This window comes from Dermacentor albipictus, chromosome 6 (assembly GCF_038994185.2).
Source record: "Dermacentor albipictus isolate Rhodes 1998 colony chromosome 6, USDA_Dalb.pri_finalv2, whole genome shotgun sequence".
Taxonomy (NCBI): domain Eukaryota; kingdom Metazoa; phylum Arthropoda; class Arachnida; order Ixodida; family Ixodidae; genus Dermacentor; species Dermacentor albipictus.
The window spans coordinates 121731922-121748214 of NC_091826.1; the positions used below are offsets into that span (position 1 = coordinate 121731922).

General features: G+C 48.0%; 1 protein-coding gene across 1 annotated transcript in view; it reads right to left on the bottom strand.

Annotated features, from left to right (window-relative positions):
* LOC135913798 (salivary peroxidase/catechol oxidase-like) overlaps positions 1 to 16293 on the bottom strand; it is a 223110-nt gene that overhangs the window by 56233 nt on the left and 150584 nt on the right. Inside the window, exon 4 of the mRNA XM_065446489.1 lies at positions 6533 to 6721. Coding sequence (XP_065302561.1) covers positions 6533 to 6721 — 189 coding nt within the window. The remainder of the gene's footprint in view (positions 1 to 6532; positions 6722 to 16293) is intronic.

Genomic DNA, 16293 nt, shown 5'->3' on the forward strand with positions numbered 1-16293 from the left:
TGTACCACAGTTTTTCGCGCAGAGAAATTTGAAGACCTGAGCAATGGCGACTAACTTCTTCTTCAGATAGACGCAGTGGGTGCTCCACGAGAGGTTGTGGTCAATGATGACGCCCAGAAAGCGGTGCGTCTTAACATAGGATACAGCTTGACCATTGATGGAAACAGGATACAATGACATTTGTTTGTGCATAAAACCAAGTAATGCGCACTTTTCAGTAGACACACGGAGGCCTCGTTCTCGGAGCTAAGACGCCGTCATGGTTGCCGTCCGCTGAAGCCTGGCTCTCAGCTGAGGGCGAGTCACCGCAGAGGCCCAGATGCAAATGTTGTCGGCGTATATTGAGACATGAACTGTCTGCGGTAGGTAATCAGCTAGTCTTACCAGGTCGAAGTTGAACTAAATAGGGCTCAACACTTCACCCTGCGGCACACCATAGCAGATGTAATGGTCTGAAGTTGGGCCGTCTTTGGTCTGTAAGAAAAAACGCCTCTCAGTCAGATAGTCCCGAATCCATTTATATATCCGGCCACCAACTCCAACAGCCTCAAGTGAGTTCAGTATGGTCTCATGGGCGACGTTGTCGTATGCTACTCTTATATCTAGAAAAAGTGTCGCAGATAGGCGCTTGAGGCTTTTTTTGATTTTGGACCCATGTTACGATGTGAATGACGTTGTCGATGGACGTGCGACCTCGACGAAAGCCTGACATGGCGTCCAGATAGATATTGAATCGTTCTAGGTACCATTCCAAGTGAGCAAGAATCATTCTTTCCATCACTTTACCGACGCAGCTCGAAAGCGCAATTGGACAATATGATGAGAGCTCAAGCGGAGACTTTCCAGGTTTCAGAATGGGGATCAAGCGGCTCGATTTCCATTGTTTAGGAACGACGCCGTTCTGCCAAGATTCATTGTAGTAGTTGAGCAGCTCATCACCTGTGTCATGTCCAAGGTGGCATAGGGCAGCATAGGTGATGCTACCTGGTCCTGGTGACGAAGAACGCCTGCAGGTCGCCAACGCAGCATCGAGCTCTTCGAGTGAAAATAGCACGTTCATTTCTGGTACACGTGCCTCAGGGATGTCATTCAATGCTGCGTCAGGAATGATGGCCACGGACCCAGCAACCCGTGCACAGAACTCTTCAGCCAGTTGAAGTTCCGAGCGGAGTTTGTAGAGGGCCAGAGCAGCGAAGACTTCCTTTGATGCGGAGATGAGCGAAGACCCCTAACCGTTCTCCATATGTGCGAGAGCGATTTTCGGGGATCAAGCGACTGACAGAATGTTCTCCATCGCTTATCTTCCAATTTATCCATGCGACGCTGGACTTTCTTTTGTATGCGTCGTGAAGCCCTCAGATCCAAGACGGAATTCGTGCGCCGACACCTCCTCTCCTCCTGTCGGCGTGCCGCACGCAGCCTCACCAGTTCCATCTCCAAGTCTGTTCGCTTTGCTGACCTTGTAAGCGAGCAGATGGATGTTTTCAATGCCTCTGCGGTTGCTTCTTCGATAGTGTGTGAAAGGCCTTCCCGGCATGTGTCATCCATATCCTTCTTAAACTTTGACCAAACAACTGTACGCAAGACCGTAGAGGAGCGTTGCTCAACTCCTCTAATTTTTATATATGTTGGAATATGGTCGCTTCCATGTGTTTCTATGTCCGTAAACCATTGGACGCTCGAGGCAAAGCGCCATGACACCAAAGTTAAGTCCAAGCAGCTACTACAGGTCGTGCCTCGCAGAAATGTAGGGCTGTCGTCATTCACCATTCACACAGCACAAATCATGGTCGGCAGCACAGGAGGCAAGACTCCTGCCTTTGTAGTCAATTTTAGTGCTTCCTCATAGCTGGTAAAACGCGCTGAAGTCACCTGTGATAACCCAGGGGCCATTGTTCATTAGTAATATTTTCTTAAGCCGTTCTCCGTCAAAGCGATCCGCTGAAGATATGTAGGCTCCAATTAGTGTAAATGACACATTCTTCTTTTGGACATTTAGGCAGACATATTGCTTGTCGTCATGAGGCTCTACCGCGTTAGCGACATATGTTAAGTCCGTGCGCATGTAGATGATCACTTTCTTGCTCGCACCGCATGTGGACGAGACGAAAGATTCATAACCGGACAGTCTGAGTGGAGTTGAAGTATTTGGTTCGCAAATGACCTGTATGGGGAAGCGATTTGTAAAAATTAATTGGGGAAAGTCTGATATACGGGTTCTTAGAACCCTGGCATTCCACTGAAAGATCGACGCACTTTTAAGCTCAGTGCGGAAGGGGACTATTGGTCGAGCCATGATGCTTAAACGATGCTAGCAAGCACTGGATTTAGTGCATCCAGTATTTGCAGAGCGCTTCGAGCTGCTGGTGTTTGCAGCTTGTTCAGTATAATGCGCGTTGTATTAATTAGCGATTGCAGCATATCAGCCACCTGCCTGTCTTGGTCGCACAAATTGCCGACAGTAGACGTCGGGGGTTGTCCAGTGAAAGTTTGCTGTGATTTTGTTGGTGAACGTTGTCGTTGCGGTAGAGCCAGCCACGACTCGGCAGATGTGGTCTTCTCAGTGCACTTGCTCTTCGCGGTCCTTTCCACATTGTCTGGCCTGGGCGGTGGAGGAGGAGGTGGTGTTGTAGGAAGTGGCACGCGCCTTCCTTGAGGAGCCTTCCTTGAGGAGCGCCGGCGACGTGAACGTCGCTTCCTGATTTTATCGGCGGCTTCGCGATGAGATGAATGACCTCTCGCCATCTCTTTCAAGATGGCCATTTCTTTCTTAATATGTGGGCATTTCTCCCATGAAGCTTCATGTGATCCTCCGCAGTTTGAGCACTTCATTACAGTCGCGCCACATTTATCTGCAGCGTGGGGCTTCCGCAGCGCGGGCATGCTGCCTGATTTTCGCAGACGCTGCTCATGTGTCCCAGTTTCATGCATTTGCGGCACTGAAGAGGTTTTGCAATGAAAGGCCGCACTGCATGTCTGAAGTGTCCCACTTTAACATGCGAGGGCATATATTTAGCCTTGAATGCTTTATAAATTTCTTCTTCCACCTTGCGGGTTTTCCGGTTTTCCATTGCGTCAAATGCTTGCCTTTGCTTCTTAGTTGTTGTTGATAAATTGGACTTCGCCTGCCATCTGCTAGGCTCCTGGTTAGCTGAGATGGTAGAGCGGCTGCCCCGGAAAGGCGGTGGTCTGGGGTTCGAGTCCTGGACCAGGACGAATTTTTCTTCAACTGCGAAGCTTTTCATTCGAGGAACCCGTATAGGTTTTCTTTGTAGCACTTAGCTATGTTTCAGTGGATGTATCATTTTGTCTTTAATAATAATTTTTTATTGCATCGGATCTGCCGGATCGGGACACTACAACAGAAACACAGCAACAAGAAATACACTGGGCGTGGGGCGATCGCCTAACCACGTTCAGAGACCTCACCCAACACTACAGACTCGAAAGACGCACATTCCCGCCACCGCACAATAAATTGAACAGGAACGAGGCCGTAATTTTACGCTTGCTCCGGACACACACCTACCCTAGCCTCGCTATCTCACACCACTGCTATCCGCGTTTATATTCAACAGACGCGTGTAAAACATGCGGACAGAGAGCAACGCTGCGACACATGCTCTGGGCGTGTGCCGGCAACAACGGTAATCAAACCAGCTCGTTGGCGACGCGTCCATAATCGCGGCCGCTGCCAATGTAGGAGAAGGCTCGAGCTCGCTTTTTCTCGACGCCGCCCCGGATGCGGGGGCCGCCGGGCACCTTCTCCGTAGGCGTCGCCGCCGCTGGGAGGCGGCTATCAGAAGTACAGAGCTGGCAGACCAGCTCTGGGCCGTCCGGCAAGCCGAAGATGCCGCTCGAGTCCAAGGACTTCGAGCCGTCACCTGAGGCCACCACAGCAAGAACTGCCGGACCATTCTTTTTTAAAGTTTCTTCTTCTTCTTCTTCTTCTTCTTCTTCTTACTTATACTGCGCGCTTTCTGTATTTTCTCATTTTTGACCTCCTTTATGTAGCCTCTCCCCCCTATAGTGTATACTTACTGTGAGGATACTACTGTGATGGTAAATACTTACTGTGATGGTATATTAATAAATAAATAAATAAATAATGCTCTGCAAACCCTAAATTCAAAAAACAAATTAAATTATGGGGTTTTACGTGCCAAAACCTCGATCTGATTATGAGGCACGTCGCAGTGGAGGACTCCGGAAGTTTGGACACCCTGGGGTTCTTTAACGAACACCTAAATCTAAGTACACGGGTGTTTTCGCATTTCGCCCCCGTCGAAATGCGGCCGCCGTGGCCGGGATTCAATCCCTGGACGTCGTGCTCAGCATTTTAACACCATAGCCACTAAGCAACCATGGCAGGTGCCATAAATTTGCCCCCCAAAATGTGATCCTTCTCGCAGAAACGCAGAGTTCTATCGGGCTCGACAGAAATGAGGGGATCATTTTTATAATTCAGCGCGCCTTACAGACGCAGATGAAGAAAGGGACATGTTGACACGAGCGTAGACACAAACTCCTAGCATCGACGTCAACGCAAGGTTGTTGCACAGATAAAGATTAGAACATAGAACGAAACTTTTTGAACTACAAATTGGGCTTCGGAATAAGTCAAACTGGTTTAATTATTATGGGTTCGTGCTGAAAATTCATTTTGGCACCTATACCTATACAAGACGACTTTACGCTTATCCTAAGAAATGACGGGTTTGTCATTTTTAGAATTTGACAAGAGTCCGTACATTTCCTGAGCCACCGCATGTATTACTATGGAAAGCAGACTTCGGGGGGACTGACTATCCAGCCGGCGTTGCCAGACCACGCAGCCTTGCACAACGCACATGAGCAGCACCTCACCAGCTGAGGTCATACCACAATGCTGAGCAAGTGTGCGGGTACATCGGAAAGCTCTAAGCACACACCCTCCAGTGATTTGGCATCCGATGCACTTGTACACATAGAAAACATAAATTCGCATGTATTTGGCAGCCCAGTGGAAAACAATGAAAAACATTTGTACTTGGTCATGTAGTCGACTATGACTATTAAATTCTAGGTGCGTTCAAATATAAGACGCGTGACGCATATGTGTCCAGCTAATGTGTGTGAATTTTTTGCGCTTCTCGGGGAAAAATTCATTCATAAAATTACGATTCACTGGGGAGCAAAATTAATGGTGCTAGCAGGTTATTATAGGTTGATAAATTTTGTGGGCTGCTCGAGCGGGTGAATCTCCTTGCATATGCGCCTGTGGACAGGTTTCTTGCTGCTTTAGTTTGCTTAGGACACACAAGAGCAAACAGCTTTAGCCTAATACAGAATCCGTGGCTGCAGGTTACGTATTATTTCTCCGCAGCTATATATAACTTTTAAGCTATTGTTGACATATCCGATACATGGGAAACTGTGCATAAATGTGTATGGGGCACGATGCGTGTTACCTTCATCTGAAAACATGAAAAGGAAACCGTTCTGCACATTGAATGTGCGAGAAAGCCCAATTGTGTCTCAGCAAAGCCGTCTGCAGAGATGCGAAGTTTTTTCGGGGTTCACCACTGCCATATAGCCTGCGCAACCGTCGTTACAGCTTTCTGTGACTACGAAAGGAAGGCTACAGCGGTGGAACTTCTGCACGTGTTGTGTTACTGCACCAAGCAGTCCTGCAGAGTTTGACAGCTGTTTATGTTTCGGTTATTCGGAGCAGATGCGGAAACGGTGTAACTGTCTTCTTGCCACAGCTTCGCATTGACCAAGATGCGGAATAACGAAAGCGAAAAATTAAAGTTCAAATTTACCAGGGAGCGGTATTTTCTTTCATTTTTTTGTCTTAATTTAATACAGTTGTTGCAGGTAATATGGTATTTGTGTTGTCTGTTCCCCAGCCTAAACTGTAATAAAATTTTCTGCTTAGGCGCCATGTTAGGACTCTCAATTACAATATTAGACGGTTCACTACCAGCCGTTCAGCGTGGCAAAGATTGCTTTAACAGTAGGTGCTACTTATTACTAACCTGCTTAAGGGTGAAATTACCTGGCAGTTATCCACTAAACAAAGGCCTATAGAACTGTGGGTGAATTCTCAAGCACGCTGTTACGCGTGCGCTTGTCCTCCGCGTAGCTTTCATGGTATTTCTGTTTTGCAACGTTGTTCGTGAGTATACAACACCTGTTTTATTTTCGCCACGGCGATAATGTAGGCCAGGGCAGGTATTCTGTAAGAGTCCACCTAGTAAGACATATCCATTTCGTCTGCTGCTGACGTGCTGATTGGCTGTGGCTCCTCGCTGCAGTGGACGCGCAATCCAGCCCAGCCATTCAGAACTTCGACAGCAGACGTAATGGACACGTCCACTAGGTGGACTCTTACGGAATACCTGCCCTGGTCGACCGTAAGCGCTATGGGAGCGGTCTGCCAGTGCAGACGCACGTTCGACGCTCGAGCATCGCGCCCACGGCGCGGGGGCCGCGGGCTCCCACGCGCGCCTGACGCCGGACGCGCGGTGGGTGCGACGGGCGCGCGTACCTCCTCTGGCGTCGGGCGTCAGTGCCAGGTCGTGGTCGACGAGCTGTCCGAACGCCATGACCAGGTGCGTGTGTCGCTGCGAGTAGGTGGCCCCGGGTGCCGCTCGCAGGTCCCACAGGGCGTTGGACACCTGGCGGGGGTTGGGCAGCGGCCGGCCGGACAGGGACAGCGTCCGCGGCGAGGACACGCCTGCGAGACGAACGGTGACGTAGTCATGAGGCGGGAGAGCCAAGGGGGGGCGAAGCTGATTACGCGCAGCGCGCAGGAAGTCAAAGTACAAAGAGGACAGGACCAGCGCTCCTCTTCGAATGAAAGTTTATGCACACGTGTGTGTATGTGCGTCAGTATAGTCATCCTTGACTGCTAAGATGCGCTACACACTCGATCTGCAGCAGTAACAACGCGACAAGTAGGCGAGTTGGTTTATGTTCACTTCACTTGCAACTCAACAGGTGGCGTAATCGCTATAAAAAAAAAGGTGGAGAAGAGATTGATAGAACCGGAGTCAATGCAGCTGTAGACAGTGGTAACACATAGTGATGGAGGTTTTAAATACAAAAGCTAAGACCGAGGTCCGCTAGCCAGAAATCTAGATAAGGGTATGTGTAGTAAAACCTGATTAAATCAAGCAGGTTAGGGGACTGTTTGTCCGCGCCTCGTTTTTAAGGCGTTGCCAATAAACATCATCATAAGTATGCTCCTTCTTCTCCTCCTCTTCTTTATCATCGTCATCCGAGGTAAGACAGGCGCTGAATTAAGCTTAGAACAACTTGCTGCTAGGCGAGTTGCTGCATATTAGCAAACAATTTTATAACTGCACGAACAAACGACCACAGAGAGAGAGAGCACGCAAGGACTACACCTGTCCTTGTGTGCTCTCTATCTGTGGTCGTTTGTTCGCGCAGTTATAAAACTCTTCGCTGAATTAAGCAACTGAGAATTCTGCTGAGGACAAATACGCGTAGATAAAGCGAACCAGCACTGACGTGTGCTCAAAACAGACTGGTTCCAAGCAAAGAAACCTCGCATTCAAAAAAGAAAAAAAAGAAAGGAAAATAGACAGAAAGCGTTAAAGGGGACAGAGCAATTAGCAAAGTGTTTTTTATTCTTTTTTTTTCAGTAGAATTCTGTGAGGTAGACGCCTTTAAGGAAACAACTGCAGATACTTTGCCCCGCTGTATGCCTGATACGGTGCTACAAATGTTGAAGAAAAAAAGAAAAAGCCAGGAGACGATTCAGCAAGCGTCCTGGGACGACTCGGCACTTCGTAATGGAGTGCCAAAATAGAAACCCAGGGAGACCTGCGAGAAAAGCCCACCTTCAGGAAGGGCTGGGATTCAAGGCGCATAGGAGCATTCAGTGATCAGTGGTAGAGGTAAAGAAGAGACGTTTAGAGTAGTGATTGTGGGAGAAAAAGCAGGGCAGATGTCGATGGAGATAGATGAATAGGAAGATCGATGGACGGAGCGATAGAAGCTTTAATGAAGACAGAAACGATCACGGAGATTTACGCGATAGATGTAGTAAAACCCTGATTTGTTCAAGCAAAATATAGGCGACTATTTGTCACCGCCCCGTTTCGAACGGGATGTCACTAGAACGTGCCCCCCCACCAGCCCCCCTTCTTCTTTTCTTTCGTATCTCTTTCTTACACTATGGGCTAAGAACGTTGCGAAGTTTCAAGTTCGAGTCACAGCTGTGAAATAAATTCTGTGGTGTTTCGTGCCATAGTTCCGATCGGATTAGGAGGCAAACCATGGGCGGGGGTACTCGGGTTAATTTCGACCACCCGGAGCTCATTAACAGCCGCCTAACTCTTAAGTAAATGAGCGTTTTTTTTTTCATTTCGCCTTCGTGAAATTGCGCTCTCTTCAGCACCAGAGGTGTTAGCGTCCAGCCGTGTACTTCGCGCTGATCTCTTGTGTTTGTCACTCTTTCTCTCGTTCCATACTGGTTCTAGTAATTAAAACACGTTCGCAAAAATGTTCCGCACACTTAGAGGAATTCACACTGAACGAGTTGAAGCTTCAAGTTATATGTGAGCACGACGGCCGATTTGCACGAATGAAATGGTTCTGCAGACGGGCTTGGCGGCCACGTTAATTTTACTTCTTCGCGCACAAATTCGACACGTTGCTTATGTAACGGCGACAAATGGCGGGGCCCATGCTTAAAGTAAGCGTCAGCAGAGGGATAATTTGGGTAGCTTGGTGCATGCTTTGGTGAAAAAAAAAAAGTAAGGAAGGCACACGATCCCTAAATAGCAACCGTAATGTTTATGCACAGTACAAGCAAACTGCCAAGTACCACCAAATACTTGCTAAAGCTTGAGAGAGAGAACGAACATTTAATAATGTGAATTAGTGAGAAACAGTTTTTTTCTTCACCCAAGGAGAATGGCCTCTTCACTCCAGGTAGCCATTGACCATTGCTGCTCCCTTGGCCTGGTTCCTCAGCTTTCGCTGGTACTCCAAGTCTGGGGTCGCGAGCATGGCATCCCGCGATTCTTGGCGATTTTCTTCTGTGCTTTTGTTTTCGGTTCCTGATTGAGCTTCTTAGATGTTGATTTCAGCAAGATTAGGACACCCCATCAGCATGTGACAAAAGGTGTCCGGCGCCCCGCAGGATAGGCAAAGGTATGAGAATTGGGTCGGGTGCATTCTATGCATTATAAGGCCGTGTACATAGGAGTTTGTTTGGAGGCGGCGCAGTCTCTTCTCTGGTTAGACTGGGATGCGGTAATGGGTATACCCTTCTTTCAAATTTGTAATGCTCCAGGATATCCGAATATATTTTCGGGAATATCCTCAGAGCTCGTCGCTTTCGGAACCCCTTTGGCAGGAAAGCCCGGCTTGTATGATCTTGGGCTGCGGCGTGTGCAACTTTGTTTCCCGCCAGGGACTCGTGGCCAGGGTCCAGACGACGTAGGTCTCGGGAACTTGCGTGCGTTTCGATATTTCTTGCAGGATTTTCAGCGCTTTGGTGGATATCATGCCTCTTCGGAAATTACGACACGCAGAGTGCGAGTTGCTCGGTATTACGGCATGTTCGGTACATGTGGAGACGGCCAGTTCTATTGCCACCTCCTCGGCCGCGTCCGAACCTCTTGCGATTATCATTACAGCGGACTTTTCTTCGCCTTTGGTAATAATTGCGGTTACTCCGAAAGCCGTTCCTTGGATACATAGACGCATCCGTGAATCTTGTGTTATGGTCTGCAGGTTATTTCTTGTGGAGTGCTCTTAATTTTGCCTGTCTTTCTTCCGCATGAAAATTCGGATGCATATTGTGGGGTACAGGTGCCACTAAGATTAAGTGTCGTATGTGCGTTGGTAGCCTTGCTTTTTCGTCCGATTTCACAGTTGCCTCCACATCGTAACCCAGCCGAAGGAGCCCGCTTCTCCCGGTGGGAGTCAATTTGAGTCCTTCAATCTGGATTGTTTCGTCCGCTTCTGCGAGTTCCTCCCACGTATTGTGCAGGCCGAGATTGAGTAAAAAAAAAAAAATCTGCGATGTAGGAATGACACTTGAGATACACCAGCTCCTTTTGCCTGGAGTTACGGAAACGTTTTTAAAAGAAGAAAAAAAAAAGAAAGAAACTGAGCGCACTTTCACTCCGTGAAGAAGGCTGACCAACGATGATGAACTGCTCCTCTGCCGTACGCCAGTTATTGTCCTATCTTCGGGATGGGCCCACGTATGGGGAGTGCTTAACGCCTGTGTTACTTCCGACACAGGTCGGCCCGGCATTGCACTGTCTTCGGGATCTTTTTCTAGACGCGTACAAAATAGTGGGGAAAGTAGCGGTTAACACCTTCGCGGTAAAAAAAAATTATTTAGGACTCCACTACTTTTCCTCCAGGAGCACTATGGCAGTGGTAAAAAATTTTCGGGCTGTGCCCACTTCGTCTGCCTGTCACGAGACATAGGAAAACCGCTAAAATTCACTACGGCAAAGTTACGTGTAAGCACTTAAGATGAATTAATATACCGAACAAGACTGAATTTTATTCGGAATAGCTGGACACTGGCCCTTTCCGAAAGGAATAAAAGTACGGTTGACCACCGATAGCTCTGGCACTGGCTACTCGTAGCTGTCAGCGAGAAGAGACACAAATAAATAAAAAAGAACTTCAAGTGGCAGCACAATGTTTTCGACCCCTTTCGGCACGTATACGACATTGCTCTGCCAACTCTTCTTCGCCGAGGAACCATTTTATCGTTTCTTTTTTGTCTTCCGTTGCACGCCATCGCGACTTTCGACCAGCCAACCGAAGCTAAGCAAGGGGAAGAGGAGCAATCGCAGATGCCGGCCCCCACTTTCATCATCCATTTATGTACATTCACTGCGCTGGCTCGGCCCAACCGAAACCCGCTATACTTCTGCGCACGCCTCGCCTCTTGTCAGCCAATTAGATAAGAAAAACGTACGAAGGCAAGCAATGCTATTTCCTTTCAAACCAAAGTGGCCTCCTAAAAACAAGTGGAACGTTTAATTGGGCTGTTAACTTGCGGGTCACCACCCGATGCTTGCGCTGGCTGTTGCGTAAATTTGACTTCAGGAGATTGGAATAAAGTTATACTTGAATAGTTTTACGTAGTACGGCCCCTGTTGACATACTTGGTTCTTGTAGGTAAGCATATATAGTTTTATCATGCTACTCCTCTTTTGCTCTCTTACATTACCTCCTCCTCTCCTTTGCTGCCCCGCCCCTCAGCTGGCCACCGTTAGGGGGTACAGAACCTAAGCTAGATATTTACAGCGTGGCCAACTACAGCGATTTGCGTTCAGCCACTATCAAAACCGAACAACCCATTACAAGGCTTTGTGAAATGGTATCACTGGTCTATACAGCGAATGGTTTCTTTCAGATTGTGGTTCTGTGTTTGAAGCTGTCTTACTGAAAAGTCCTGGCCGCTTTCCTTACAACTCATGCTACGTCAAACTGATTCTAACAATCCTGATATCTTTTTTTTCTTTTTATGCGCTTTTAATACGTGTAGGTACACGATTAAATAAGATACCTTCAAGGGCCGTTGCCGAGGGCCCTCGCGGAAGACGAGACACGACAAAAAGCACAGCAATAAAATAGAACACGCATGAAGAAAGAGAGAGAGAGAAAGATAGAGAGAGTTCATATTAAGCAACCAGGCTGGACGGATTGCGGAACCAGCGCAGAACTACCTTGATCAGAGCACCGCGGCTGTAATAAAGCCCCCTCCTTGCTGTCAAAGGACATCCGCACACAAGGGTGCCGTCAGAGGTCGCGCGGCGCTACGTAAGCTCGCTCGCCTCGGCGTTCCGCCCCATATAGAATTATCTCTGGCTTAACCCAGTGCCGCACGACCTTTCTCGAAGTGCACCGGCATCCGCGATAGCCGTGACCACGCGCCGAACGGCGTCGATGTGGCGATAAAGATCGAAAAGAGCGCGACGGTATAGGACGGCGAAAAGGAACGCCACTTTCTTTCAAAGCTTTTCATCTAAGGCGCGTTCACCTCGCTTCGCGGTGACCTTCGTGACAACGCGAGAAAGGAAAATGTAAAGGAAGAAGATTGTTTAGACTCCTACGTTACGCCAAAAAACTCGGGCTTTCCCTTTTTTGGCTAGCTCTTTGAGCGCTTTCGATTCTTGACTAATTCAGTACTTTTTGCTTGCTGCTAAAAATCTGACCGCTGGCGAGATTTCCGAGATGCGTCGAGATTAGATGAGTGCGATCGGCGCCAAACGCGGAAGTCCCGTGTGGCATTGCGGTTATCCTGCGCGCGACTTCGCAGTATCGACGGTCGATCTGCACGGCGCTCAGTCGACGACGAAGGTGACCTGGCTGTGTACGCAGTGAACGGTGCGGCGGCGGTGCAAGATCGATGCAGCGATGCGGGCGCCGTCGAGAGATGGTCGTACGCAGATTCCCGCCGGCCTGATTCTTTCTTAGGACGTTATGATATGCGGGAGCACTGGAACAGCCACTACAGGCACGTACCCAGGATTTTTTTTCGGGGGGGGGGGGCCCACCACCTCCATCATCATCATCATCATCATCATGTTTTATGTCCACTGCAGGACGGAGGCCTCTTCTGCGATCTCCAATTACCCCTGTCCTGCGCCAGCCGATTCCAACTAGCGCCCGCGAATTTCCCAATTTCATCGCTCCACCTAGTGTTTTGTCATCCTCGATTGCGTTTTCTTTTTTTTTTTCTCTTGGTACCCATTCTGTAAACCTAACGGTCCAACGGTTATCTAACCGGCGCATTACTTGACCTGCCCAGCTACATTTTTTCCTCTTGATGTCAATTAGAATATCGTCTATACCCGTTCGCTCTCTGATCCAAACCGCTCTCTTTCTCTCTCTTAACGTTATGCCTAGCAATCTTCGTTCGATCGCTCTTTGCGCGGTCCCTAACTTGCTCTCAAGTCTCTGTCCCACATGTCAGCACTGGCAAAGTGCACTGATTGCACACCTTACTTTTCAATAATAATGGTAAGCTTCCAGTCAGAAGCTGGTAAGGTCTGCCGTATGCGATCCAACCTATTTTTATTATTCTGTGAATTTCCTTCTCATGATCAGGGTTCCCAGTGATTAATTGACCTAGGTAAACGTACTCCTTCACAGTCTCTAGTGGCCGACTGGCGATCCTGATCTCTTGTTCCTTTGCCCGGCTATTTATCACTATCTTCATCTTCTGTATATTAATATCCAACCCCACTCTTACACTCTCTCTGTTAAGGTCTCCAATCATTTGTTGTAACTCGTCTGCATTGTTGTAGAATAGAACAATGTCATCGGCAAACCGAAGGTTGCTGAGATATTTGCCGTCGATCTTTACTCCTAAGCCTTCCCAGTTTAATAGCTTGAATTCTTCTAAGCACGCAGTGAATAGCTTTGGAGAAATTGTGTCTTCCTGTCTGACCCATTTCCCTATAGGTATCTCCCTGCTTTTCTTGTGTAGAATTAAGGTAGCTGTAGAACCTCTGTATATATTCTTACGCGAAGGACGAGCCAGTAAGACGAGAAACTATTTACAGATTATATTTACAACAACGGTTGCAGCGCTGACCGGTTAGATTCACAGCGCGAGCCCAGTTCGTTCTTCCTCCTCTTTTCTGGAGTGATGGCGCCCACGCACCTCGTTCAAACAAACAAATACCACACGCATGTAGCAATATTTTTCAAGCTTTTTACGTAAGCGTTCTGTAGTCCTTGATTACGTAGTGCCTCTAGACTGCTGGTATCTCTACTGAATCAAATGCATTTTCGTAATCTATATAAGCCACATAGAGAGGCTCATTGTACTCTGCAGAACCTTCTCCTCCCGCTCTTCATCGTTCCATGTCTTGCAGCGCCCTTCCGACCTCATCGCTAGTTATAGGAGAGTTTCTGTATCCTGTTCATTACTGTTTCTAAGTGAGGTATCGTGACTCCTCTGGGTACTGTATGCAGGTCAGCTTAGAATTTTTCCGCTGCTTTTACTGTATCTTCGAGATTGCTTATGATATTATCCCTCTTATCTTTTAGTGCATACATCATGGTTTGTCCTATGCCAGGTTTCTTTGTTACTGATTTCAGGCTGTGTTCATTTTTTTACGGCTCCTTCAGTCTTTCACATGTTATAGTTTCGAATATCAGTTACTTTCGCCTTGTTGATCAGTTTTGACAGTTCCGCGAATTGCGGAACGCTGTGCGACCGCCAGTCCCATACAACCGCGTAGAGCGCTGGACTCTGCGATTCTGGACGTACTGCGTTCACCGCGAAAGGTTAGAAAGACACCCAGATAAGCACAGCAGAGAAGTGGCTACGTGAGGTGGTTCGACCGATAACTGTAGAAGCGTCATTCAAAACAAGTAATTGTTCTCCACTTCCGGCGGCGTTTTCTCTACTTCCTTTTTAAATGAAAAGATGTTGATCCATAAATAGTCTCATGAAAAACGGTTAACTTTTTTATTATTCGCTTTTGCTTGCAGTTTGGTTGTTGCCTTGGCTCTCTCCCTTAGTAGATGGCTTAATTTCTCAACTCCTTGCGATTTTTGTTTCCAGTTGCCGATTTTGCCCGAAAAGTGCTATACAATTAGGGAAAAACAGACGAGGTAACGGGTGACAGTTACCTCGTTTAAGGGTAATTGCAGGGTTTCGTGATGGACGCTCTTTCACATTATTTTATTTCCCACCTTATCTAACCCATATCACAGGTATATGGTTCCGGGCATCTGCCAGCGCCGCGGCGAGCCGTAACTCAGGGAAATAATGAAGCAAAGGGAAAAGTTAAGCGCAATTGGCGTTTTCTCCGGCCGCAACTCGTTCCATGAGAGTACAGACCAGCTGAGTAAGAGCCGCATCCCTCTCCTGGTCCCAGGATTAGCCTAAACAAAAAAGGTTGAACTAACAAAAGCTACAGCTATGCGCGTGACGGTTGAAAAGGTGGTGACAACTGAACGCATCTAGATTTAATCGCGCGGGTGGGGAATCTATGAGAAAACTGTCCTTCACATTACAATAGATGCCGATAACTACCGCCATCTAAAAGGAGTGATAAAGGCAGCATAATGCTGACCGATGAACAGCTGCCAAGTCTCAACATTGATCTGGCGGCGCATTACGAATGTGTGAGGAGTGGTGGCGTAGGTTGGGAGGGGGGGGGGGGGGTATGCCACTTGATTTCGGGGGGGGGGGGGGCCCGGGCCCCCCCGGGGCCCCCCCCTGGGTACGTGCCTGAGCCACTAACAATGTCTAACGATGTAACCACTAGTAATGTGTCGAGACCCTGATCATTCACATCATCAGCAATCACCAGCAACGTGATCACCACCACCGCCATCATAAACCCATTTATGCCCACTTGCAGGACGGAGGCCTCTGCCAGCGATCTCAAATAAACGTTGTCTCGCGTCAGCCGATTCCCATCTTGTTCCTACACACATACTTTATCTTATCACACCATTTTCTGCTGCAGTACGCGACTACGCTTCCTTTCCCTTGACACCCATTCTGTTTCACCCCCAGATCATCAGTTATCTGTTCAGCTAGCGCACAACAAGGCCAGACAAACTCTATAGCCAGGTTTACATGAATGCGACAGAAGCGCATCGTATTAGCTTTCGAATGCATCGCGTCTCATTAAAGGAGGTAATTCGCTTGGAAGGCGTATAGCATCAAATGCGCCAAGTAGTTTGAGGTGTAGGATGCGCATTTCCGTGGCGTATGTAAACACAAGCGCATTGTATCAGGAATTCTGGGAAGGTATTCACTGCGGTATGACAATCAGCCAACCAACCAGCGGCGGCCACGTACAGCCGCACCGCAGGACGCGAAAATAAAAATTGCGGCTTACGGAGGAGGCCGCACGGCGATTTCTTTTCACTCATGAGTACATTACGCGACTGCACTACCTGTCGAAACGATATTTTTTTGTCACTGATAAATGAGATTAACACGAGTGTGTTGCTTGACTCACGCCGTTAACGTAGTCATGTCCACTTTGAAGAGACAGCAGCCATGACGGCTGCTTTTGGCTACCACAGGACACGGCAACAGTTGCGGGCACACTGTCAAATTTTATTATCCCGATATATTGCGGTAAGTTTCTGCAAAATAAACGTCGCGTAAATTTTTCTGCGTGGACGAATGAAGGAGAACCTCCCGACACGCGGTAGGTACCTTCAGTGCATTTCGCAACGCGGCAGCAAAATCACGTTTATCGGAAGTGAGCGCTATATATATATATATATATCAAAACGTTTATTTAAAAGAAAAAAAAATGCAGA